The 27,163-nt window shown below is 40.2% G+C and overlaps 1 protein-coding gene across 3 annotated transcripts in view; it reads right to left on the bottom strand.

The window, feature by feature from the left end:
• The window catches only part of SCUBE1 (signal peptide, CUB domain and EGF like domain containing 1), a 193,323-nt gene that overhangs the window by 15,015 nt on the left and 151,145 nt on the right, over nt 1-27,163 (bottom strand). For all 3 annotated transcript variants that reach the window (XM_021535496.4, XM_085568577.1, XM_085568579.1), the window contains 8 exons: nt 14,946-15,062; nt 12,820-12,942; nt 9,416-9,535; nt 8,248-8,340; nt 6,156-6,272; nt 4,186-4,344; nt 2,991-3,194; nt 926-1,087 (listed from right to left, as the gene is read on the bottom strand). In XM_021535496.4, coding sequence (XP_021391171.3) covers nt 926-1,087; nt 2,991-3,194; nt 4,186-4,344; nt 6,156-6,272; nt 8,248-8,340; nt 9,416-9,535; nt 12,820-12,942; nt 14,946-15,062 — 1,095 coding nt within the window. The remainder of the gene's footprint in view (nt 1-925; nt 1,088-2,990; nt 3,195-4,185; nt 4,345-6,155; nt 6,273-8,247; nt 8,341-9,415; nt 9,536-12,819; nt 12,943-14,945; nt 15,063-27,163) is intronic.

Genomic DNA, 27,163 nt, shown 5'->3' with positions numbered 1-27,163 from the left:
ATGCACAGGTGTTTCAAATTTTGTCTGGTAGTTCCTTCATACAGCAAATCAGCAAAATCTATCATATGTTTGGACTAAATAACTGACACTGCAGTTATTTTTTATTCAGTAGATGGGAAAAAGTAGCAGTTTCTCAAGTGACATTTGCCATGTGTTCTCTTTAGATATCCTTGAAGAATGCATTAATGTAAATTACATGGATGAGTTTTCAAGTTAGAACTTGTGTAGCAGATAGGACAGATTTATTTCAAAGTCAGATAATGTATCTGCTATAAACTAGATTTTGATAGTCTGTAATGAAATGAGGTAAAGAAAATAAACAGTTGTATCTTAAGAACTTAAGACTGATCAAGTTACAGTAGAAGCACCAGGTATTATCACATTATAATTTAGTTTATAAATCATGAAGTTGAATCAGAGATGCTACATCACTTGCCAAAAGTTACAGTGCATTCAAGCAGTGCTGAAAATTGCAATCATTAGTTCTGAGTCTGGGTTACAGATCCCTGCAGCATAACTATCTCAAATTGATAACTGCTGCTAATCAGAGCAGGTAAGCTGCATCTCATGCAAAACATTAAATGAGTAGGTTCATTATTAGACTCACCAATACCAGTCCAAAGCAATCCATCCCTTTGGCTCACAATACACTGATGAGTCCTTACAAGTCAAGGTACTTCCATACCTGAGGCGAAGCACGAAGTGCTTTGCTTGGCTTGCTCATTTCCATCCCATAACTCACATTGCTGTAGCAGATCCCACTGTCTTTGGCCTGAGCCAAACCACCCGTTGGTTGTAAGTGCACAGAGAGGTCTTCTGTTACCTTTACAAGCCAGAACTGTGGCAGGCTCTCTCCTTTTGGCCTCCTTGCCTCACGGGGTGCGTGTGGCAGCACCTAAAGTTTTTATAATCGAGTTCAACTTGCCTCCACACTCCGAGACGTTCCGGGCGCCTGCCACTCCCTGGCCATCGTTGCTGGGGCAAGGCTCACAGGTGAGCTGGCCTTCTGTGTCCTGGTAGGTTCCTGGCGAGCACGGGACGCACTGGTTGTGTTCTCCGCTATAAAAGGTGCCCGTGCTGCAGGTAACTGAGGAGACAAAAGGGGAGCCTTGGTAAGGATGCTCGCTTGGATCACGTTGTTCGCCCTAATATGGAATATTTAGAAAAGGTGGATGTCTTTGGCCCAGGATTAAGATGGCATGTGTTCTGCATGTGTTAGTCCAGGATCCTCGCCTGATGTAAACAGACCCATCTCCACTGGGGTTTAGGTCAATTTATATCAGGGTGAGGTCCTACTTCTATTGTTTAAACCATTGTTATAGGTTATAATATTGGGGTGTATTCCATTGCCACCTCGAGCTGCAATCCCTTTCTTTCTTTATTTCCTGACTCAGAGATAGGTCCCTCCAGGAGGAGCTGTTCTTTCAGCCACATGGCCGATAAGATCGCAGCATTCTGTTGCGAGATGCTCCGCCCAGAGGGAGGAGCCAAACGATGCCATCAAGGATATGAGCAGGGTTGTGCAGACAGCAAGGAGATCCCCTCTTCCAAGGGGAACAGCTGAGACCTCTGCACTGCACCTCCAGAGGGAAACTCCATCAGTCTACAGGAGCACTGCTTGGAGAGAACCATACCTGCCACCACCGCCCCAGCCAGCAAGTGTCAGGTTGTATCTCTAACTCTGTCAGTGGTTCTTCTTTTGTGCTATTGTATGTATTTGGTTCTTTGTTCCCTTTTTCCTAATAAATTGTATTTCTGACTGAGAGCCTCACTGGTTTTGCTTTTCAAACCAGGACAACCATTAAATGGCTTTGTAGTGCATTCGGGTGTTTATCACACGTGTGTTGTTAATAAAGCTGTTTATATTTGAAACAGTATATTGAAGTTTATTAAAGCAGTGCTGCATAAAGTGTGGGAAGTGTGAGCTTTTAGTTTATACCAGTTAAAATTTGCTTTTAGGCAGATGACTACAAAAAGTCTGTTCCTGAGATCAGTTCTGGAGATTTCTCCATGGGCAATGTGTCCCCTGCAATAATTTCTGTAATAATTTCTGTCCCTTGCCACTCAAACACCCCAACTGTACAACATCTTAAATACAGATATGAATACATGTGCTTTTCTTGCTTCAACAGGGCACAAAACTGCATTTCACATTTTTGTCTGCTGGGTAGGGATGGTGGAAATGTCTGAGTTTCTAGATACTGATAGCAACAGCCTTTCAAATGGAGTTTCTAAACCACTCTTCCCACATGATAACTACCTCTGAACCCACTTCTGATAGGAAGCACCTATCAGATGTGACTTATTTTGGCTTGTAAATGGCTTGGTATCTCAACAGCTGGAAAAATACATATGCTGATTTTGAAAAGATGTCTGTAAGTGATTAGAAAGCTTGCAGTGCTGAGAACTGCCATTAATAAATTTGCATTAACACACTGTCCCCAGCAAAGCACCAGAGCCTGGTAACATGGAAAAAGGCTTAAAGAAATTAGGTATTTTACACAAAATAGATTTCCATACTTTTTTTTTAACTGGACCTCTTAAGCATTAAATATAACATATCCATGGATCACGGATTATTTGATGGTGAGGAGGGTGACACTGGTGATATAAAAGTAAATATACAGCAGCTAGGCAAACATCATATTATTGTTTTACTGAATTGTGAACATATTTTTATAAGATGGGAGCATCTGAGAACCAACTGCCAACATTGTCTTGTGGCAGGTTTTGATACCTACCACCTGACAGCATGGGAATGTATCCATATTTATACTTCTGTTTTCCTACAGACACCTCATGAACTCCTTTCAGAGTCTTATGCATATATGCATTGCCTCCATAGTCCATGCATATGTGCTGAGTAATACTGATCATTAAATTCTAAGTCATTATCTCAGAGATTTCTTCCCTGGTTAACCATGAAAAAAGTAATTTCAGACTGCTTGATATGGGGGATATGACTGAATATTTGAGCTCTTTGGACTTACCACATTTTCCATCCTGCAGTACTTGCCCTGTACTGCACGCTTCATGCCCTTCAGTAGCTTTAGCTGGCTTCTGAGCCACTTCATATTCTGTCCCAGAAAACTGAATGTAAAATTGCTGTTTATTAATAGATTTCCTCAATGTTTTGATTGCAGTTTGCAGCTTCTGCTCCATCCTTTTCCGAACACAGTCAATGTTACAGGTGTCTAGATGGGAAATGATAACAAAACTAGAAGCAATTGAGATTCATGTTTAAAAGAGGTGCTTAACAAAAAGCTTAGCCTGCATTGCACTATGACACTTCTGTTTGTTTCACTGTCTTGTCCATGCAAATTGAAGCAGCAGCTCACTGTATTCAAGATCAGGCCTTTCAAAGGGACAGGACAGTATCCTGAGTTCCATGGAACAGTTCCATGGCCTGCAAGTGCACACTGAGTGCTGCAGAAAGCATCAACCCCAATGTGTTCTCCTTTCAGGTGTGTGTTCAGTCTGCCACCATTAATGTTCCTGAATTTTCTCTGCCCATGCTTTTCTCAGTGGATTAGGAACTCCTGCCACTTCCCTGACCAAAACACCTTTGTGTCAATGACAAAAAGAAAGGTGCTTTCAGGCACAAGTGCTGTTTGAACCACTTGACTAATGAGGTGCCCCTCAAGGTTAAGAAATTTGCCTTTGAGGACTGACATCTTTATAGGATTCAGTCCACATTTTCTTTGGCTGGAATTTATAACATAATATTACATCTCATTTATAACTTGAGGCAATTAGTTTTATTCCGAAGTTTGGTAAGAAAACATGAATTTTTCAACTGTGTGATAAAACTGCCTTATTTGCAGACTACATATTCAGCAACTTACAATTTGGAGAATGTTTTTACCATTGTTTTTGCAGAACTTCTACCTAAACTTTATATTCCCTGTACATCGATTAGCACTTCTGCTGTTTAAAAAAATGAGACTAGATTAAAGCACATGACTTAACTCAAGGCCTTGAAGGAATTTTGATGCAGGCTCAGTTTTTGTTACTGCAGCTTAATTTCATCCCTGTGTCTTTTTAATTAAAGCTCTGAAACTTTTGAGTTTGGAGAGGCTGTTGAATGAGGTGTTGTGCTAAAAGGTGAATGTTAATGAAACATCATCAAAGAGACACCGAGAAACGAAATTCTGATTTCTCTCCACAGACCAATCTTTCACAAACCTGAGACTTCTTCAGACTTCATCTCCACTTCAAACTCTGCAGTGATGTGGGACACTTCTTTGGATGGTGACTTGCGGCCTCGGCGTTTTTTCTTGGAGGAATCGCACTTGAGATTCACAAAGGTCACCTGGCAGTTGTCTGTGCAGGGGAACTGACCTCCTTCGTGTGAGAGAAGCAGCACAGGGAAGAGATAAAGTAGCAAAGCAGCAAGGGACAGGCTAGCAAGTGATATCACACTGGGTCATCAGGAATGCAGTGACTGCCCAGTCCTTTCCCGCATAAGGATTAAGAAAGCTCTTTACAGAAATTATTTAAAAATCAGCAAATACTATAAACTCTATCTGATGGCTGAACAAAGCAAGAGCCAATTTCATAAATCGATGAGAATGTCAGGCCTGGGCCTCTAAAAACTTTCAGTGGGTATTCCATCTCTTTCAGAATTGATAATCATCAGACAGCAAAGGCTTGAAAAGGCCTTGACTGTGAGGTTATGAAAATGTATTAGAAAGTTTTATCTGAGCAGGAATTGTAGTTTGCCACAGGTGATGGTCCTTCCAGGTCAGGCAAGAGAGAGAAATTTGTCGCACTCAAGCCACCAGAAAGATTTTGTTCCAAATGTGTGGTTATACTATGTAATCTTACTGTTAGACTCAGAGGTTCAGATGACATAACAAACACAAAGCAAAGCAAAGGACAAGGAAATGCACCCAAGAAACACATTCCCCTAGTGACTGTATGGACCAAAAAATTCGATTTCTATTGTAGGTTTTAAATTTAGTTAAAGAAAGAAACTGAGAATTTTTAGCCAGGCAGATGCCTGGGAAAGAGCTAGAGAAGAATGTAAATAATTCTTTATCTCTCTTGTTTTTCACATTGTTTATAGTTAAGTTCTATCACTGTACGTCAAGCACTTTGCACCAATGCTGTAGGTTGTTTTCACTTCAGGACCAATGGTGTTAGTCCTCACAAAGCTCTGTATAAAGAGCGGTGTATTTTGAATAAACCGGAGTTTTACTCTCAAAAGCCTTCTGGTCAGAGTCTTTTCATTTCCTGTCCTGCCCCAACAGCAACATTCTATGACTAAAAACTAGTCTGATAATCACATCTAATTCACAGGGTAAGCATCTTGATGACTAAGACTTAATACTTCTAAATGAGAGATACAAATGTGTAGATTGTGGGGTAAAAATGAAATATGAGTCTAAATTTTAAAAATAAAATCTTTAAGCTAGTCACTTTTTTTTAAAAAATAGCTATTTTTACTCTTCTCTGTTCAGGGCTCATGTAAGATTTCTCAATTGCTGGTGATAGTGGTACTAAGACAAATTCAACATCACCAGTAGATGTTTGGTATAAGCTGCTAAATTGCTTTAAGTAGCAATTTAATTTTTAATACCACATTTTTGTTAATGACACCTAAATCTTATAAATATTTTTTCTAACATCATAACTACTCACTCTTTAATATCAAAAGATCTAAGGCTGTGTAACATCAGATTTTCATAATAACCTTCCTTCTTAGAGGTTGTCTTTGGTGCTAAAATAGGTTACTAATCCAGCATAAATCAAACAAATATTAGCTTTTGTTTTCTTTTAAAAACCTCATTTGGGAAAACCAAACCAAACCAAATTGTCCTGGTTTCACATAACTTTGCATTAGTCACAGCTTTTTGTCTCAGGGTATTTCTGCCATTATCAAGGCCAGAAAAAGGATCAGCTTAATTCCCAACTTGTGTACTTTTGAACAAAGATTTTTCAAAGCCAACTGGTGAAATTTTCAGCACCCAAGACCCAAACCCAAGGTACTGTTCAGCCACACTGGGAACTCTGGCCTTAACTTAAATTCAGAACCAAATATGAAAATCAGTGATTTTTTCCCTGTCTGCAGTGTGAAAACAAAGCATGCAAATGAACAAGAAAACAAACAAACAAATTAAAGTGCTGTTTACATGCTGGAAGAAACCACTTACCTGAAACAGCCTGCTTCCCAGAATCTTTTGTTTTTTCTTTGCTGCGAGGCCGTAAATGGCATTTTGCATCTTTGATTTTAAAACGAGCTTTTTGCTTAACTGGAGGGGCTAGGGAATCTGTTGATGTAAAGTAAAAAAAGCTACCATTGAGACAGAAATGAAACGAGATTGGAAACTTATTTTTAAAAACATTCTCATAAGCTTTCTTGTGACTTAGGAAAGAGGCAGCCCAAGAATTACATGGCTTGTACAAGGGGGTCCATTTCCACAAGTTCATTTTTTCAAGTGAGTACCTACCTTTGGGCCCAACCAGGTCAATGAATGTGCTATTACCATGCTTGCTCTGCACATCTTCTTGGATTTTGGTTGAATTCATCTTTTACTATAAGAAAGATTAATTCCTACCTTTATTTCTTTTTTTTCTGGGCTCTCTGTCTGTGAATTCCTATGTTACTTGTAATTCTGCTCCTGCTAGTGCCAGTAAGGTTAATTTAGTGGAGCTGTGCTGCTGACAATTGAAAACCATCCAAAAGGAGCTGCCTCTATCACACTCTGTGGCTTGCAAGATTTATCCCTCAGCTTTAAACCCAAGACAGGATTCAGAGTCTTGTTTTAGAGAATGCCATGAGTAGAAAATGGAGCTGCTGGTGATTTCCTCACAAAGTCCCTGGAGGAAAAGACTGGCCTGGCTGTCACCTGCCAGCTGCTGGCCCTGCAGAAGGTGGAGGGTGGTCCCAGGTGGCACACAGCGAGGTTCCCTCTTTCCTTGGTAGGGCTTTGCTGAACCAGGACTGATCCTGTGCCACAGGCAGGTACATCTGCTGCCAGGCTGTGGCACTTCACAGCACTATACCTCCTAGCACATCCCAAATAAATTAGAAATTAATGTCTGGAGAACTGGAAAATGGGAGAGAAGTACAGCAGATATGTGTAAAGTGGGCTGACTCTTCCTTACTGCTGGATGTTGTTTCAGCTGTTTCTAATATTGCCAGGCTTGATGTTTTTGCATTTTTTTTCCTATCAGCTTCCATAATCATTTGAAATGCCTCTGCAAAAACAGTCCAGCCATTTTTGAGAAAAAGATGAATGAAATGAAGTATTTTCTCATGGAAGTCTCATAACCTTTTTATGGGGGGGATAACCTTTTCCCCTTGCAGTAAGAGAGGCTGTGCTGCCGTGGAATGGCTTTGCAGAGAAGGGCTGGGACCCACCCTTGTGCTACTCCTGGGTCCCTCCCGAGGTTGGGATAAAGTCCCACTTTGATATGCTCACTATTGCCTTGCTAGACTATGGAAAGCAAATAATTCTAAATATTAGTCTTTACTGAACATATCTCAAACCTGCAGCACTCCCACGCAGAGCCACCCACACATCACTGCAGCTCCACAGCCCATCCTCAAGGAGAGGCTGCAGAAAAGGAGTGTCTGCATAAAGGAATACTGGCTACCGTTGATGCCTCAAAATTTTTACTTTTTATACATTTTTAATATATTTGTAGCTTTGTTAATACATGGTTATACAGCTCCTGGTATTTTTCCTACCTTTTCTCTTAGAGTTTAGAATAATAAGCTAACCCTACTAATGCATACTTGGAATTCTGTTTAGCCTTATTCTTAAGAAGAGAATTCCTGGCAAGGACATCTTATTTTCTATCAGAACTTAAGAGACCTAACAAGAGAAGACAGCAAAGAAGCCGTAAGGGGGCTGACCCACGGGTGTGTTGCTGGGGTAGCTGATTTGCTATTGGATGCCCCAGCCAGATATACTAATTAATCAACCTTACAGAATTACAGAGATCCTGTACCACACGTGCACAGAGTTATATTTTGCACACCTCAAAGCTTTCATTGAAGAATTGCTTTTTTATCTCGCCACTTTATTGACAGAATTGCTTTTTTATCTTCCTGCATTATTGCAAGAAATACTTTTATCTTACACCGCTTCGACTCCGTCGCAAGGCTTTTCCTTTTGTTATGAAGCAACACCTTACCCATTGCCTAACCCAATGAATGAGCCTGATGTCCTGCAATCCCCTGAGATCCATGCCCTCCCTCCTGAGCCCAGGAGTGGGGAGCAAGCAGGGCAGACCCACCTGAGCAGCTGGGCAGGGTGGAGTTGCGCCTGGGCTGCGTCTTGCCGTGCTGCACGGGGACGCCGCAGCTCAGCGTGTAGCTGTTCTCCGAGTCTGGGGGACAGAACACAGTCAGCACACGGGCAACAGCCTCACCAAACTCGAGGCTTCAGCTTCTCAATGCTGCTAAACGACGAGATATTTTAAGTGCAGAACTTGGGATTTTAAGTGGCTGAAATACTTTGCCAAAAAGCTTCAACACTTTGCAGTGTTGATGGCAAGGTTTGTTTCTTCCAGCACTGGAATGATATGTTTTGTAAGTGATTTGGCACAAGGTTAGCTGTGCACAAGTAAAAAATACTTTGTGTTTGTCCATGGCAAAGTCATTCTGCTTCCCTGTAATTTAGAAAATAAACCATGCATTTCCATAATAATTTTAGCTTTACGCTCCAACAGAACTTATTGGCAGAAACAGAAATGGCATACTCAGAAGCATAAGAGTGTTTACATATTACAGAGATAAAACTCTGTCTTGGTGCTTACAATTAGAGAAATGCACAGTTCCAGTAATATCTGCTAAACTGAAAATAAAATATGAATAAAATGTTAGCTTGACTGCATATAATGCCAAGGCTAAACATGAAAAGTAGACACCCAAAAATAATCCTGTGCCAGAACATATATGAAAAAGCAGTATCAATCCCCTCCTTCTTCCCTGCAAAACTGTGAAGATGGAAACTACCAGTAGCAAATGGTTATAAAAAAAAAAAAAAAAAAAAGGAGGGAGGGGAACGAAATGCCCAATTTTTTATAAATAATACTCAGATAGACTGAGAGACACATCACCTTAACCAGGGTGGTGCAGAAATAATTGTTGTATATTGCATTGCTGTGACAAAAGGGAAGGCAAAAAATAACAGTTGATTTCAGTGAATTCCTGTTCTTTTTAATACCAGCTTTTTGTTAGAATTTTCCCACTCTCTCAACTGACATCTCAAATTAAACAATGAAGGACCAAACTTCTCACGTGGAGTTGACAATCAGCTCTTCTTGATTTAATTTATAATGAGGTTTTGCTCATTTACTGTTATCCATAACAAAAAAATGAATGCAAGAATCATGAATACATTAACAGAGAAAAGTCAGCAAGTCACATCCTGGCCTAAGAGGACAAATAATTTGCACAAACCTGGAACAAAAAGAGTATTGGATGGGCATGACAGGAAGCAGCTCTCTATGCCTCCTGTCTTACTGCATACTAGCTGAGCCTTGGGAGCTGGTTTGGCATTTGGGAGACATTTCACCATCTCTGAGGAGAAAAAAAAATAAAGAAATGTAAAACAATTGGACACTGCCCAACCCAGAACCTTGTGTGCACACAATGGTGAGAAAAGGCAGGAGGTGGCAAAAACCATAATGACAGATACCAGGGTTTCTGAAACAAGCACATATTAAGGGAGAGCATCTGGACTGGGATGTTGAGCTCATATTTGAAAATGAAGCTCACTTCACATTTTTAGACCTAAATTCTATATCAGTCTTTCTCTCCTATCCTCCACTTTCGGATCTTTGTGCTCAATGAGCACAATTCTGTGTGCTCATCTTGATCTCAGATGCATCAGGTAATACTAATCACCTGAGATGCCCTTTCTCTGATTTGGAGCTCTTTAACAGACCAGCTACACACTGTGCACAGTGCTCTGTTTACTTAGATGACCATTAAAATTGTAATTTTTAATTCTCTAACTCCCAATGACTTTTTAACTTTAGCTTCTTGCTCTAGCCTCTGGAGCTAGAAAACTTCCCAGCCAGGCAGAGGTGAGGTAGCTAGGATGGAGATGGATAGTCCTGCTGGCCCTTTCAGACACTGCTGAAATGCCCCAGACAGTGCTAGAAGGGACCCTGTGCCACACCCAGAGATCACAGAGCCATTTCTCATCTGTGCCTACAGCATGAGGCATGCTGCAGCTCATGTGAAGGAAAAATCCAGCTTCTCTTCTCAGGATGCAGAGCACCCTGCAGGTCTCACAAGTGGCTCTTCACACCTGGGTAAGGCAGTGCTTGTATTTCAGCTGCAAACACATTAAGCTGTTGTTAATTTTTGGAGCAGTCTCTATGCTTCACCCTGAGAAGATGGTATGACACTGAGAATCACAAACCTGCATTTATTTTAATTTGCCACCCTTTTGGATTGAAGTGTGACTTAAGTACATCCTTTCCCTCACAAATGACAAGGTTCATTCTTGGCTGCAGCTGGCACATGTCATCACTTCCTACAGGGAGGAAGCCTCACTGCCTCCCTCCTTTCCCCAGAGGGTTCCCTCTGCACTGACTGCTGACCAAGTGCAGCTGGGCACCTCTTCAAGCAGCTTTTTCACACTGCAGCAGCTACTTAAATCTCAGCCAAGTGGCTGTAGGGCAGTTCTTGCTTCAGCCCCATAGAAATGCTGTTTCAGGTACATGATTTTTCTCCAGCTGTTTCTTGCTACTTCTTCCAAAACTGCTCACCTTACAAGACAGGTTTGGCTGACAGTTTTTCCTCACTGCTGATTGTAGTAGTGTAAATGTCATTTTTCCTACCTGTCAGCTTGCCAGCAGTTTACACTGAAGTAGGGCTTGCTTCTGACACCAGAGCTGTAGCAGCCAGACTGGGTTTGGGTCTACCAGGGCTTGGCAAAAGCCCAGTAAAGCCAACATGAAACCAAGCAGTTCCAAAGCAGTAGCTGGAATGAGTGCTGCCTGACTTGGCTTGAGCACAGAGGAAGAGTCCCTGCAGCCTCCAGCTGGTTCGTATTCCTGGCCTCACTGGTCATTAAATATAAATATATACAAGTCCCATAAACATGCCTGATGTTCACATCTCAGATATGGGAATAATCATTCTTCACTTATCTTCCTCCTAAGTCTTCTATGTTGCTGTGGTGATGTCTTTAAAGAAACTATTTCCTTGGACTGAGGAGGCAACAAAGCACAAAGTGCTATTGCTGAGCCAAAGAGGGTGCTGTTACTGCAAATGTCTCCAAATCATGTGGCATTCAGGATCACTAAATATAATTCTTCCACTTTTTATTGTGCTTTTGTAACAATTTAGAATATAGTTTCCTCTCAAAAATGTTGGCAATAAAGGCAGGTGATCAGCAGGGAGATGATGCTCATTTTAAACCTCACTGAAGTCATACTGGAGTGTGTATCAATAGACAAGGGTGTTCTATTTCAATCTTCCAGCTGAGCATTACAAACAATGAGGAGAAATGTACAAGCAGGAAAATATTTTCAATACAGCCTCTTAGAGCATTCTTAGAAGGCTGAGAGGGAATATAGCACAAGGAGTCTAACTTCATACCAGACCTCCTAAAATTTCATTTCCAGCTGCTAACTTACAAAATCCTTTCCAGAGGAATAACTGGTATATGGCAAGGGAGACCTAGTGGATAACAAAAAACCACAGAGAGCTATTTCTTGCTGTCACAATGCTTAGTTCTCTACATAGCAGGGAAGGTAATAGCCAGGTAAGCAGGAAAGTGAAGCACTTAATTGTGCTTAGGAAGAACATGGAGGCAAAGGCTGGAATTCAGCTTGATGCTCTCACCACCCCGCCCCCAACCTTGGTTATAAAGTGCTTTCCATACTGCTGTATCCATGTAAAAAATGCTACAATTGCATGATCACATGAGGCCAGTGCAGTGCTCTCTGCTCCAGATTAAGCAGTGCTTTCTCTCAGTATGAACAGAGATTCCCTGAAGGGAGATCCCTCTTTTTCTTGTTCTGTCTTGCTCCCAATTAGGTATTAGGCATCATCCCCAAATGTGCTTATGAGAAGTTATTTGTGGCTAAAAAATTCGACCAGGGAAAACCCCAGGTATGCCATTCTCATTAAAAATTAAAAAAACCAAAATGAAAATCTCACAGAAAATACTTTGGCTGTAGCCATGATCAAGATTTGCTGTGCTTCAAATAAGACTCCAGAAAAAGAAGTCATCATTTAAAGGATACAGAAATTCAGGTCTGCCACAAAGTGGCACTAGCAGCAAGCACCAAATTTTTCTGGTCTCAGGATTTGTGTTCATTGTGTTAAGTACTTTTGACACAGCTAGTGTCAGTACTTTATATGAAATAGGACACCTTTAGAAATAACTTGAAAAACTGGGGTATGGTTCTGTACATACTCTGTAGGAATGTAGGTATTATGTCCTACCATGTTCTACTTGTAAACAGTTAAATATTTTGAATATTCTAAATTAATGTTAGAGGTAAACAGAGTTATAGCTGACATTACAGAGATGGGAAGAGGGCAAATTAAGGACAAAAGTATGAAATACCTAAGATAATAATAATACTTAGATTTCTGTGAATGGACTCATAAGCTTAAAAAAAAACCATTCAATACAAATAAAATCCAACCCATTGCTCATTCACTAGTCGACCTAGAATTGTATCCTAGCTCATGGAGCTCTACAGGATCATGTGTTATCTGAGTTTATGAAATTAATTTGGGGATCTAGATTGTTAAAATGCAAACAAAACCAGAAGCTTTTGCACCCTCTCTTGGTGACAGTCACAACTGCCACCTCTGAGTCACACTTCCGTACTCACCAACACAGTCCTTTTTATTCCAGTGCAGCTTCTTTCCAGGTGGGCAGACACACTCATAGCTCCCCATGGTATTAAGACACCCAAAGTCACAGCTTCCATTGCTGATGCTGCATTCATCAATATCTGAAAACATTTAAAGTTGTGAAGAGTCTTAACCATGTGTACACACATATACTGTGCATTAAGACACGACTTGCATAAGGAAACCTATTTCTAAGGTATCTTTTACATTTGAGTCCATATAAACATGCATAAAGACAGTGCCCAACAACTTTAGTGCATATTGCATGTATTTGTCCTTAAACTGTATAGCTCCTACTCTCCCAAGGATTTATGCATTTAATACACTTTACTTGCCAAGACCAGTTACAATGAAATTCTTGGAAGTACTCACAAGATACAAAACATGCTCGAAAGTCTCTGCAGCATCTGGACAACAATGCATTATACAGAAAAATGGCATTAACCTCTGTGAGATTACATCACTTCTGCAAAACAAGGAGGTAAATTCTCCAGTGATTCCCAGAGCTTCTTTTAGAAGTTCAGGTGAAGGAGGAAATGATGCTTTCGAAAAAAACTAAGCAGTTAAAGTGTAGTTTAGGCTTCCACTCCTCAAATAAAAATTAAAGGTAAAGCTTGCAAGAAGGTGAAGAAATTGCTGTATATGTTATCATTGATATTTTACAGAAAATCTTTCAGTTTTTCATATATTAGAAAATACTTAACCCCAGTATAAGGTGTATCCTTTTTAGTCCATGCATTCATCATTCATATACTCGTGCCAACAAGGTCAATCTCTTATCTCCTCTCTTCCCACCACCAGAAAGAACATTTATTTATTTAATGAGCTGAAATGACACCAAATCAACAGGAGACACACAGAATTCCTGATGCTCTGGCTCACTGGTAGACCTCAAAATTAAGAATGTAAGGACTAAAACTAGTGACAGATCTAAGTGGTAAAACTTGAGGCCTGGACAGGTCTGGATTTAGAGTTGTGACTCTGTATCTACTCATAACAGAAAAAAGCAGGAGGTTTGGATCCAGTTATGTTTTTTCTCAGAGTTCAGCATGGAGTATTTCCAGTAAGAGTTTAGGTCCTTCTCCAGTCTTACTGAAAAGGCTGAAGCTGAACTCAGACTGAAGGTTAATTAAAGACTGAGGCAGAACCGCAAACTTTGAGGCTTTCCCTAAATCAGTGCATTAAGTCATTAAGGAATTAACAGTGAAACTGAAGATCTGTATCTCTACACCTCATATAACAAAGGTCCCAAAAATTTTCAGACTGAATTTGCTTACACAACTGCTTTCAAGTGGGGTCTGTTTCCAAACTGCTTTATTAGATGGATTCTTATTTCTCTTCCTTCTTGCTTCTACTCTTACCATGAATTCATGTGATACTTCTCCAGAAAAGAGAGACCAGCATACACCCCCTACACCTTTCTCCCAGAAAAGAAGCCATGCAGAGACACCATTAGCAGTGTCTCATGTTGACATGGCAAAATCAGGTGAGCTCAGCCCTCAGAAGTGAGAGACCAGCATCTGTTTCTGCTGCATCAGCTGAACCTCTAATTTGGTCACTGTGCTAATGCTGCACTTCAAAAATATCCCTCTCCTACATAAGGAAATATTACAGCACCAATTCTTTCCAGTCATACCAAAAAGGTTGAAAGCAGGTCCCCAGAAGATAAGAGCAAGATCCACCACAGCCTTCTGTTATGCATTTTACAGGCAGTTTATGTCACAGACTGGTAAGGACAAATGCTATCAGAGCCAAAATACATAAACTTTGCAAAACTGACTTCTTTCCCCTATTCTCTTTGTTGCCCATCATATGATGCCTCCCTACAGTTTTGAGTAACCTCACTCCTCTGGAGGTTCTGGTCAAAACATGGTGGGATTGGTTTTCATTGGTGTTTTTCTCTTGGGAATGCTTCAGCAAATCTGAGAAACTGAAATTTTAGTCACACCCAGCCAGCTCATGATAAAAAAAAAAAAAAAGTTTATTTAAATTTTATATCCTTATAATCTTGAGTTATAAAACCTTAATCTAAAGGAATGTGTGGCTCTGTAAACAGTTCCCACAGCAAACAAATACACATGTAAGCAAAACTCAGTTTCCAAACCTCCACAGTGCGTCAGTCCATACAAGGTGTAGCCTTTGTGGCAGAGACACTCAAAGCTTCCAGGGTAGTTGATGCAGGTGTGGTCACAGGTCCTTTCAAAGGAGCACTCATCTATATCTGAATTAATAGAAAAAGCATTAAGGAATCAGATTTAATCAGGTTACACTGAATGACTGGATTTTCTCACAACGCCTTGTTACTGATATAGTATCATTTGCCATCCCATGTAAAATCTGAATAAAATATCATTCTCATTCCTCTAGTGCCTTGTAAAGAAAATACAGGTACATGGAGAAGAACAAGAAGAGATAATTTGGTAAAAACCCATGAAGATTGTATTATGTACATTCCCCATTAGATGGCAACCTTTAACTTCTGATCATAGTGACCTAGCCGGGCTGGGCGAGTATGGAGCTTTTGGGGAAGTCAGTGGCACGATGGAAAAAAGCTTTAGGTTGAATCAAGCAATTCTCTCTTTCACTGACCAATATGCTGACATCTTGCCCAACAGGACAGGGAGTTGCTCCCAGACTTCTGCTCTGCCTTGCAGGGTTGTACAGACTTGCAGGGGGTTAAGCAAAATACTGCTGGAGAATAAGCCTCCACAAGGAATGGACAGGCTGCACCTAGCACAGAAAATATTAGTCCAAAGCCCACATTCCACCCAAATAAAGAAAATATGATCTCTTCCCCTTCAAAAAAGTCAGGCAGCTCTAATTTTCACTACTCAGCAATGTGAAACCCTGGCTTACACATCTTCCATCCAGCAGGCCATGAAAATAGCAACTGAGAGCATGTTGCTTCCAGAACAGTACAAAGGCTTTGCTGAGCAGGTGCTGTGGAGCTTGATTTTACAGCAGCCCTGACAGAATGGACTTGCTGAAAACATTAAAGGTACCTTAAACAGCAATCTGTGCAAAATAACACTCTGGAATTAATTTTATTTATTTATCTTTTAAAAAATAAATTCTCTTCTGTGATTAATTTTTCTGCTTACACATCAGAAAATTGAACACAATGACATTATTTGAGAGTGGTTATTTCAACAAATCTCATTCCTCCCATGTTCCTGAGTTATAAATGAATGGAATAGTCTTCCTATGGCAACTTCCACACTTTCTGGAGCTAGTTTTTAAGAACAAAACCTGAACAACGTCATTACAAAATGTAACTTAGACTTTCATATTTTGCATGCTTGGAAAGCTGCTGGTGTTTGAAAACACCGAAAACTCAACCATACTTCAGGGGATCCTAACCCAATTCCTATATCCAAGTATTACTTACATAGTTTTGACATTTAATTAAGCATTCTAGGTCTCATTCTGTTATTATAAATACAAATATTTACCATCCAGAACTATAAAATTAAGATTTCCAGTATGTGTACACAAACACAAATCTGTGTGAGAGTTTATGCACAAATTTAGAATGACACATACAGCTATATTTTATATGACCTCCAACTTTAAATGTTTCAAAACATTCACACAGAAGATAATGCACAATGTGGGAAGCAACTGCTCAGGCAAATGCATAACATAAAAGGAAATAAACATGATGAACAGAAATCTGTGCTGTCCAGTTTTATGTGTGCATCACAATCACTTTCTATGATTAAATCACAAAAAGATGACAACTGAGATTTTTTCTTTCTTACACCTATTTAATTTTTAATGAATTTTAAAACCCATTTAAAAATATCATAATTTGAGTTCTGAAAGCAATTTCTTTTAAAGGTTTCTTTTATAGTCTTGGAAATATGCAGCTTTTGAATACACATAAATGGCAAACTGTTTCAGCTTTCTCTAAATAAATACACAAAGTAAAAACACTCGGGAATGAACACTGCAGCTATAGTTTAAAGGATTTTTAATGCTTAAGAAGCCAAATCATACATCATGGTTTCATTCATGTGTAACCTCATTCACTGTGTGGAATTGCAGGTAATTTACAAAAGCAGTTCATTTTCTGGCCTCCAACTTACCTTGGGACTCTCTTTTTCAGAACCAATTTCTGAACAGTGATCTTATCCTGCACTAATTTAGTCCATAGTGTTTATGTAATGCTTTCCCATGCAGAACTTTGTGTTGCTGCATATAATGCTCATTTTTCTTCCCATTAAGGAGGATGCACTCCCCTCTTTGCCATGGAAGAACAGTCTGCCTGATGATGCGGCCACTGCTTGCCAACTACCAGGCACTCAGGATGGCCAAATGCATTTCTGCTCCCTTTTTCACCCTTGAAACCCCGCAGCCTGCTCCTGCTGCTGCATTCAGCATCCTGCTGGAACAAGGGAAGCCCTGGGGCAGGCTCCCCTGGCTGAGCCTCAGCCCTGGCTGCTCCCAGCTGAGGCAGGCAGGGAGGGACCCAGCTTTCTGCACAATCACCAGCCCCCTGAGGAATTCAGCACTTGTCATAGAAAAGGCAAAAATATTCACCACATACTCTTCACTACAAGGAACTAGTGGTGTGATACGGGATGCTGAAATCCTCCCTTTTTTTTTTTTTTTTAACTCTGAAATCTGTGCTCTGGATGATGTTATTTCCAGGCTCCCAGGAATTTTGAAGCTGGCCTTCACACCTCTGTGGTGCTTCACAATACCTCTCCATATTTAGCTTCAAAGGATGTGCTTATTTCCCACCACCCTCATGACACAGGTATCTCACAAGACACCACAGAGTTGGGAATTTGACTTTAAATCCTGCTTTACTGCAACAACAGGGAACAAACATGGGGATCTAAACCCTGTCTCCTTTGTACAAGCAAATCTACAAAATTTCTTATCTCCTCATCTACTTAAGACAAGTCAAAAACCAGAAAAGCAGAGATGTGGCAGGTAACAGTCCCACCACCATGTACACACTCAAACACACAAACATTTAGGAATTGTGCTGCTCTGAATTCCCCCCCCCACCACCCCACCCCAAAATAAATACTTATAAATTAACTTCCTGGGTCTGAGGTGCTCTTAAAATGATTTAAAGTTATTTAGATTAAATTTTTAAACTGTTTTAAAAGGAAAACTCAAAATGTTGTGGCATTGAAGAACTGCAGTGGAAAACTTCAACTTAAGGTTCTATTTTTGGTTGCATTTGGCATAAATTCACATGCAGTCCAAGCTGTCTCTGAACATTTCAGATTTGCTAACGAACTTATCTGACATTAAACACATTTTTTAAATTTCACTTAGCCAAAAATTCATGCCACATTCACCTCTGCAATCAGCATAGGTGACTGTGTCATTTCAGCAGGTTAAGAGGTGTCTTCACAGTGGAGCTGTTTGAGGCTTACAGGGACTACAGGGCTAAATTCACTGCTGGTAGTACACAATTAGTTTCCTGCCAGCTTTTATTTAGGAATACTAATGATACATATAAAAGCTAAGAAAGGAGCTCCCAAATTCACAGCTGACCCAGCGGAAGTGTCAAGTTCAGGGGTTGGAGCAGGTGACCTCCAAAGGTCTTTTCCAGGCTCCACCGTGGATTCATGGGCACACTGGCATGGCCAGACTTCTCTTCATGGTGCCCTGTGCTGCTGGCAGCTCTCCTTCCAGTCCCAGTTTCCAACATATCAAAGAATCATCTCAGGCTGAATAAAGTCCAATATCTCTTCTAGCAATCCATGTTCTCACCTCCAAAAAGAATGTTTGAGGAAACACTCCTTAATTTTTCCCTCAAATGGATTCAACTAGAAGAGATCGTTCAATGGTTTAATAAAAGAGCAGGATTTCCCTGGGGTTTTGAGGAAAGCAATCTTTGGCAGTGGTTGCCATGCTCTATAATATTAGTTTGGCTAGGTTCCTATTATTTCAAGTCAGCATTTGGATTTTATTGTTGATTTTTCAATCATACATTGGGGTTTTTTTTTTTTGTTTTTTTTTTTTAAGTTCAGGCTTTCCCATGTTAAACGATCCCATAATGATCTTTATTTTTCTTGAACGTAAAGTTTTTTAGTGGGTGTCAGATTGTCAGTACTGCAAAGTAAATTCTTCTATCTCCAGAAGGGAGCTACCAGAGATCGAATTTCTTCTAAGTTTCCTCAAACAGATGTGTCTCAAAGGTGACCTGAGGGAGCAGGGAATAAAGCAGCTCATTTTCCATGCTCATTCAAGTCCCTGCCCTTTCCACTGGTGCTGCCACTAGACTCCCAATTACAGTAGCACCAATTGTTCTGTGGTTTGTGTGATGTGGACACTGACTCATTTGTGGATGTCGAGCGCAGGGCACCCAGAAGCCATCACACAGGGGTGATTTTTGCTAAGCCTGGACCTGAGCTGGATTCCAACCAGCAGCTCTGAAGTGAAAGGCTCCTTTCTGTGCTCTGTTCCCAGCCTTCAGACACACTACCCTGTACTCCTGATTGTCTTTGCTCTAAAATAAATTTCACAGTGATTAAAAGTAACCAGCAATCAGGAAATCAAAGCATAAAGCAGGACATTTCCAAAAAAACCATCAGCATTACAAACAAGCAGCCCAGCACTAGACACACCTAGGTGAGACTGGTAAATCCTGCTGGATTTAGAGATGTTTTAGAACTGCAAACTGGTGCAGGAACTGCTGTGACTGTCTGACAGAATGCACATGTGCAAAACTCACTTGCAGAGAGGTGTGATTTGAGGGTTGTGGTTAGAAAACGGAAGAATTCAAGGCCCAGCTTCCCAATCTCACACTAAAAATCACTTCAAAAATGAGGATTGTGCCGTCTCTCTTTTCCTTAATGTAATTTTGTTAATATTAAGATCAAGTGAAGAAATTGTTTAGAGAAAACTAATGGTAATTTCAACAGCTTTTCTTGAGATGTACACTAAGTAGCTAGGTCAAATTATGAAACTGGAAGCCTCCTTCCAAAATACAGGTCATATATCATAACTGCCTAAGGGTTTAGTCTTGAGCTTGGAGTATTTTTCACCTGATCTGAAAATTAAAGTGGCAAGGAGAGATCACTGTTATTTGGTGGTGCTATTTGTGCTACAGAGAACAAGACAGGAGTAGCTCAAAGGCAATCAACAAAACCTGTAACAGGCATGGGGAGCAGAGCAGACTGTAACGACTCTGGACACTGTGAGCAAAAAACCCATCTTATATTTGATTTGTCTGCATTCATTGAGGCAAGACATGAAGTATACACTAGATAACTGCATATTTGCAACATAGATAAACTAAATTTAGATATGCTATTTCAAATAGAAGTTAAACAGGAAAGAAATATTTTTTACTAAGAAATTGAATGCACAATAAAAATAAAAGGATATATCTATCTCTACTATCAGCTCCTTCATCCGTAGAAGTGACTGATGACACCCTGAACGCTGGTAGATCAGACAAAACCAGTTATTTTTGATATTAAAAATGTGGACTCAGTGTGGAGCACCCCAGGCCATGCACACAAGCCAAACTCAAGTTTTAGTCAGAATGTTTTGTGTTCACCTTTCTCAGCTTTCCAAGTTATCGGCTCCTCTGAGAAACAGAGCCTTTCCTTGTTCTCATTCATTAAGCACACATACATAGAAACTCGAAAGAAGTGTTACATGATGTTTTTAAAATAAACACTAATGCTTTTTTTTTGTATGTATTTTGGCTGAAAGTTATATTCTGTCTTCTCCTGCCCCCACCTCCAATTTCTGTGGGGAACTGATACCACCCATGTAATGTTGTTCACCTCAGGGCCAAGCCAGCCTGGTTTCCAACAATATTTGACAGACATTAGGGAAACCACATATCTTAATCTGAGTGGTTGCTGCACCACAGGGAGTCATGATTCAAGCTATGTTCCCCAACAAATGCTGGTTTAAATTCAAGGCTGGGAAGGCATTGTTTTGCTGCAGCAGCCATGTGATGGGGTTTCCACCACATCTCAAGTTTTTTGATCCACAGTGACTTAGCCCTGTTCACAGTCAGTAAAAATGCATCCTCCGTGTGAGCGTGGAGCTCTTTAATACGTGGCCAACCCTGACCAGGAGGAATGGCTTACAGCTAACTTCTCCTTAAGTTTCACAGCCCACAAAAAGTAAAGCCAATGAAAAGGAAGCAGGGAAAGATGTAGTAATGTACAAATCTTCTACTTCGTTACCTTCCCACTGAGTCCTTCTGGAGTAGCAAGGGAGAAAAAAATAGCCATAACCCCAGGCCTTTAAAAGTAATTGAAAACCCACACCCATTTAGACTTCCCACTGCATTACTGAGCTGCAATCATCTTGCTGCTGAGACTTAATTGTTAATAACATACCTAATGACCTGCAGAAAAAAACAGATCTGGCATTAATTGCTGTACTTTCAATGGGAAGTGCTAAGTGCCCAGGTAGCACGGTCTCATCTTGTAGTTCAGAAATTTGAGTGGGAAACTGTCCATTACGACTCATGTTGACTTGGACCAAAGCATTTATTTATTTAAGAACTTTATTGCTCACAGTTAAGTATGTGATTAGTGAAGACCAAAAGTAACCCACTAATCAGGGGCTGAAAGACTTCTGAAGGAAATTGATTCTGTTTGCAAGGAAATGTGCTTTTTATTAGAAATGATTTGTTGGAATGCAAAGAAGTAATAAAACAAATAAATGTATATAAACAGCAAAAGAAACCTGCAGCATATGTCCAAGACAGAGGCAATAAATAATTAGAAACCTGTGACTTATTATGTAAGCATCCCACTGAGGAGGTATTTGAAGGATTTAGCAGTACACAATGAAGTGACTGCTACTCAGCTTCAGGGATAGGCACACAGTATATAGCTGTACAAAAGACAAATGTTAACAACTGCCTCATTCTACATCACAGCCTCAGGATCCTGTCTGAATGTTTTTATTCAGTATATTGAGATCCTGGAAACAGCTTGTTTTCATTTTCCTGCCAGCTTACCTGTACCCACAATAAATTCAATAACCCCCCCCTATCTCTGCTCCTGGGGCTGTCAGTCTTAGGACAGGCCATGTCTTTCTGTGTCCTCATACAGTACCAAATGCAGTATGAGCACTCCATATAGCTCTGGTGCCAGTGCAGTTTAGGGAGCCACAGCTGCCTCTGTTGTTTATCATTTTGGGTATTCTCATTTTGCTCTAAGGAATATCTGGGCATCACTGACTTCTCCTGTTACTGTGTGTTCTCACACTTCTGCTGCATGTCTGAAATGGAATAGTGCCTTCCAAGACATAATCCAGAAACTGGATGTTTATTTTGATAGAATGAGGATATTTAATGCCATCATTAAATACTCATACTCATTTAGTCCAACCTCCTGTACTTAAGCAGCCTCCAGCATTTTGCTTGGTAAACTCCAAAAGCATCCCTGTCCCAGAAGGGATTGTCTAGGTATTTTCCTGAACAGATCCCTTAATCTTTTCCATCAATTTAACTTTCAGGGCTTAAATTGGTGTGCTCCTTTTTAACTGCTAAATTTTGTAAAGGCTGAATAATTTATCTTAGAAAGTGCAATGCATACCTGATCCTTTCAGGAATAAGCAGGTACCTCCTTTTAGATTTCTCGCATTCTTTTCTTCGGCCTGAGGTTACATATTGTAAACGCAGGCAAATCCAATGGGAAGAAATGCTGATGTGTGACCCAATTCAGAAGGCTGAATGATTTCTTTATTATAACTATGCTAAAATACATCAATATACTTTATGAAAGGAGGATACAAAAACTACATACTACTTTCTCTGACTCTGTCTCTAACTCCAACACAACTCATGACCCTCTCTTGAGAGCCCAGCCCCAGGTGGGTTGGATTGGCCATCAGGCTCAAACAATCCTCACCTGAATCCAACCAAGCACTCACCCCAGGTAAACAATTCTCCAAACACATTCCACATAGGAAAAACAAGGAGCAGAAATAGAAATTGTTTTTCATTTCTCCCTGTGCACCTCTATGAAAAATCCTGAGAGGGAGAGAAGAGTGCTTGCCACAGTTACATACAAGAAAGTAGGAATGATTCCAACTAAGCAGCTCCCTTGGGCTGGCTGGCTGCCTCTCCTAATTCCTGTGAATTCACCTCAGTTCAAAAGACAGCAATCCTTCATTGGCCCCTTGGGTGTCAGAGGAACTGCAGCAGGCAGATCCTTCTTTGATGCTAAGCACCGAGGGGACCACTCTTCACCCAGCAAACTCATCACCCTCATTAACATCACAGCAGCTGCTTTCCCACTATTTACCTAGACCTTAAAGCAAAGGGAACTGCTTTTAGGAAGAGCAAGACAGTACACTTGGGAAGGTCTTTAAAGGCAAATGGCAGCTTGCTCCCTTTATCTCTGCTATCAGACCTTATCAAAAGAGACCAGTTGCACTTTCTGTGAACCACTGTGCTATCTCTGGGGTTTCCAAACAAAAGGGAAGCAGGTTAAAAAACAAGACTTGGCAATAAAATTGTAGGCCTAGATTCTTTGCTCCCTCTCCACAGCAAACACATCTTTTCTTTAGGAACTCTTCCAAGAGAGCTTTATGTAATCTCACGTAGCAACACATTAATTTTCCCTTCTCTTTTCAGTTTCTTTCAAAAATTCCCTATGTAGTGTTTCTTCCACGCAGAATCCACAACCTCCTTCTCTCCCACAAGGGGCTTCTTTGACTGTAGGTGCTAGGATTTGGACCAAGGCTTTTTCTATAATGAAATACATCATCATTATCAGCACTACTATTATTATATTATTATTTCTCTCCTGTTGGACAAAAAAAAAAAAAAAAAAAAAATTAAAAAAAAAATTAAAAAAAAAAAAAAATTCTGATATGTTTCCTTGCAGCAGCATGGAAGACCTCACCATCTGATATTTTTTGGGGCAGCACCAAACTTAAAACCAGAATAACAGTAGAGGATTACCTGATAAATTCAATTTTGGCAGATAAAATATTTTTCTAATATTTAGACATGGCTGAGAAAAACTACTTGCTAAATCTCAGTCCTGCAAGCAGAGTTGGGGAACAGAAGTGCCAACTTTTCACCATGTGACTGCTGAGGAGGGAAAGGTGCCTGGCCTCAAGTGCCAAGCCAAGATTCCCTCTGACTCTTCATCTGAGCTCAATTCTGAATTTGGTCAGCTGTCCTAGCAGACAGAAGAATGAGAAAACCAATGCTGGTCACCAGAGACAGCTCTGCAGATACTTTCATATTGAAAAGATAAAAAAAGAAATTTTTTTTTTTTTTGGCAGGTAAGAAAGTTTGACTGGTCTCTTATGGAACAGGGAAGAAACCTACTAATGCCTAAACACAATGGTATAAAATTAGTAAGTCTGTGCAAGGTCACAGACACAAAATGAGCCCAGGGAGGTGTTCTATAAAGGCATTTGGAAGGGAAGATTTCAAATTGGTACTGCTTTTCTCTGTTGAGCACATCACACTTAACCTCACAATAAGCTCACGGCTGTTTTTTCACCTTGTCTTTTCTCTATACTGCTATATTTGTGAATAACAATTTTTAAGAGGATTTACAAATGATTTTTAAAACATGTAAAAATGCACTATAGGGATCTGAACCTGAGCAAAGCACCATTATCTTCTAACATCCAAAGCTAATAGTTTAAAAAATACCTATGTACACTTAATGGTATAATTAATTTTTATAACCTATTACTTTTAAAATCAATAGGAAATGAGTTAAGCTAAGCATTTTGTCACATCACAGGAGTTACAGAAGAAATCTTCCCATGATTGCATCAGGAAGAGATGGAAGTGCTTGGTGGAAGGCCAAAGAAAGTCCAAATACATTTTCAACTTCTCAGCAATGGCAAAACAGAGAAAGGTCAAGAAAGCTGTGATAAACGAGCCTGATTCAAACCTGTACCCCCTGAATGCTTGGTCTGCAGAATGCCAAGTGCAGCAACAGCCAGCAGCATTTTTGGTAAAGACAAAGCTGTTCTGTATGTTGACACCAATGAAGGTGGAGCACTGTGGGCACCTTGGATAACAGCTCTTTCCAATGGATGAGCATTTCAAGGACCAATCTGTGCAAGCACATCTTCACTGCTCTGTGAAAGGTGCACTTGTGCCAACAAATGCATTGCTTGGCAGGAGTGGGGAACACCATCCTCAACACATCACTGACACTGAATTTATTTGTTTTGTAGCTCCCTCACATTAGGTACAGATTGTCTTTGACATAGAATTTTGAAACAGAAGTATTTATGGTATGAAAATAAAGATCCTCTTGAGCCAATTTGTATTTCTCTATGTGGACACTTCCCAGCAACACAAGCTCCTCCAGGCTTTGAGATCTGAATCTGCTGTGACATGAAGTGAAAGAGAGACTGTGACCAGAAAGGCAAAAGCCTAATTTTCTGTGTGAAGAACATCTTGAATTTGGAGACAGAAGTTGTGTCAATGCTTAGACGTTCCAGACATTACCCTTGTTCTTGGGCCCATGCTTACCTGTCCCAGCTCCTCCCCATCCCTCTCCATTACTTGAGGGCTTTGTTGTACCCAGGTTCCTCTGGTAATCTCAGGAACCCAGCAGGAGGCAATTGGCTTTGGCTCCTATTACATTTATCCTCTTACCATTGTTTTGCTAGGATAATCTAAAATGCAATTAAAGTCAATTCTTTTCCAGTGTTTTTTTTTTTAAGAAAAGAAGTACTTTTATCAAGACATTGCCAGGGTTTTATAAGCAAATGTAAAATTTTCCAGTATCAATCATTTCCCAAGGCAAAGGCAAGCTGAGTTATCTACTACTATTATAGGAATAAATTGTGTTACTACATCAAGAGCTTGGGGAATGAGAAGCCATATATCAAAAGAGTTATATTAAAGAATCTTCAGGCAGGTTTATTTGTTTTCCTACAAACATAAATATGTTTACTAGTCTCCACTCTGCTCAAGCCACTATTTACACAGAAACTCTGTAAGAGCAGCTTAACAGCCTGAGGAGAACATAATAAAAGCTTTACCCTGTCTGTATCAAGGAAGGAATATTCCTGCAATATACTTGGTTTTTAGCCATATTTTTGAAAAGAGAAAACTGTTCAGGTTGCTAAGGTGTTGTCTCTATCACCCTGCAGTAGCAGCTGCTAGTGAGACCTCTTGAAGGAACAAGGGACTAGTCTGGGTGAAAACATGCCTGGTGTTATTTGATGGTGCTGAAAGAGCAAGTACAACAACACAGTTTCAGTTTTCAGCTGAGAACTCAAATGCAGCCCTTCCCTTCACTTCCCGTGGACCTGTGCATTCCCAGCTTGCTTCAAGCTCTTGCTGAAGTCAAGGGACCACTGAATATACACAAGAATTGCTGTTCTCTGGCTCTGCCTCAAAGGCTCGCTTAAAAACCCTTCCCAGAAAGGCTGGCCTCTGCAGAACCCCAGCAGGTATCCCTCTGGAAACACCAACACCATCATTTGCAAATATGCCTCAAAATTCCTCTGCCCAGCAAAACCCCAGAAGACACTCCTCCATTCCACTGACTCAATATTTGAGCTTAGATTTTTGGTTTTATTTCACCTGTCCCAAAGCCTCATCTCCAAGCCACTGAAACAAAGAGTAGTGGTTCGTAACATGGATAACGTAAGAAAAATCACATTCCTTTGTTTCAACAGGTTAGGCTTTTACTGTCACTAGAAGAAAATAATCAAACCAGGGCACTTTTGAAAGGTCCAGGAGTTTGGATGCAAGCACACAAAAATGAAATGCTTTAATATCTGGGATAGGGCTGTCATTTTATTGCAATTCTGTTTAGCACTCGGGGTAAAGGCTATCTGACCATAATCAGTGTGACTGAATGCTTGAGCTCAGTAGTATGGCATTAATGTGCCATAGTAGAGAATAGATATACACATACAATCTTTCTCTGATTCTCTTTAAAAACAATTCCTATTGAATTACAGCTTTCAGCATGATTTATCAACAGATTATTGTTTATGGAAGAATGCTACCTTCCTGCTCAAACTATTCCAAGGCTGACTCATATCCTGGTAATTCATTAATACATAACATGATTCCAGTCCAGTAAAGTAATTTCTGCACTATACGAGTCATAAATCCTACAACATTTTCCTACAACTGAAAAATATATCTCAAATTCTCTTTCTAAACACTAATGGAACGTTTTGCTTGGCTTCCCACACACATCATCAAGAGGAGGGGGCCGGACAGAGCTGCAAAAAGCAATTTGATAGCAGTGTACCTTATAGAGTTTAACAGTATAAGAGCTACCATACTGAATGAGACCTGAGGTCAAACTAATCTACTGTCTAACTTACAACAGTAGCCTGTGTCAGAAGTTTCATGGGAAAACAGAAGTGAAA

The sequence above is a fragment of the Lonchura striata genome, chromosome 1A (assembly GCF_050655825.1).
Source record: "Lonchura striata isolate lonStrDom1 chromosome 1A, ASM5065582v1, whole genome shotgun sequence".
NCBI lineage: Eukaryota > Metazoa > Chordata > Aves > Passeriformes > Estrildidae > Lonchura > Lonchura striata.
This window is presented reverse-complemented; position numbering and strand designations above follow the sequence as displayed.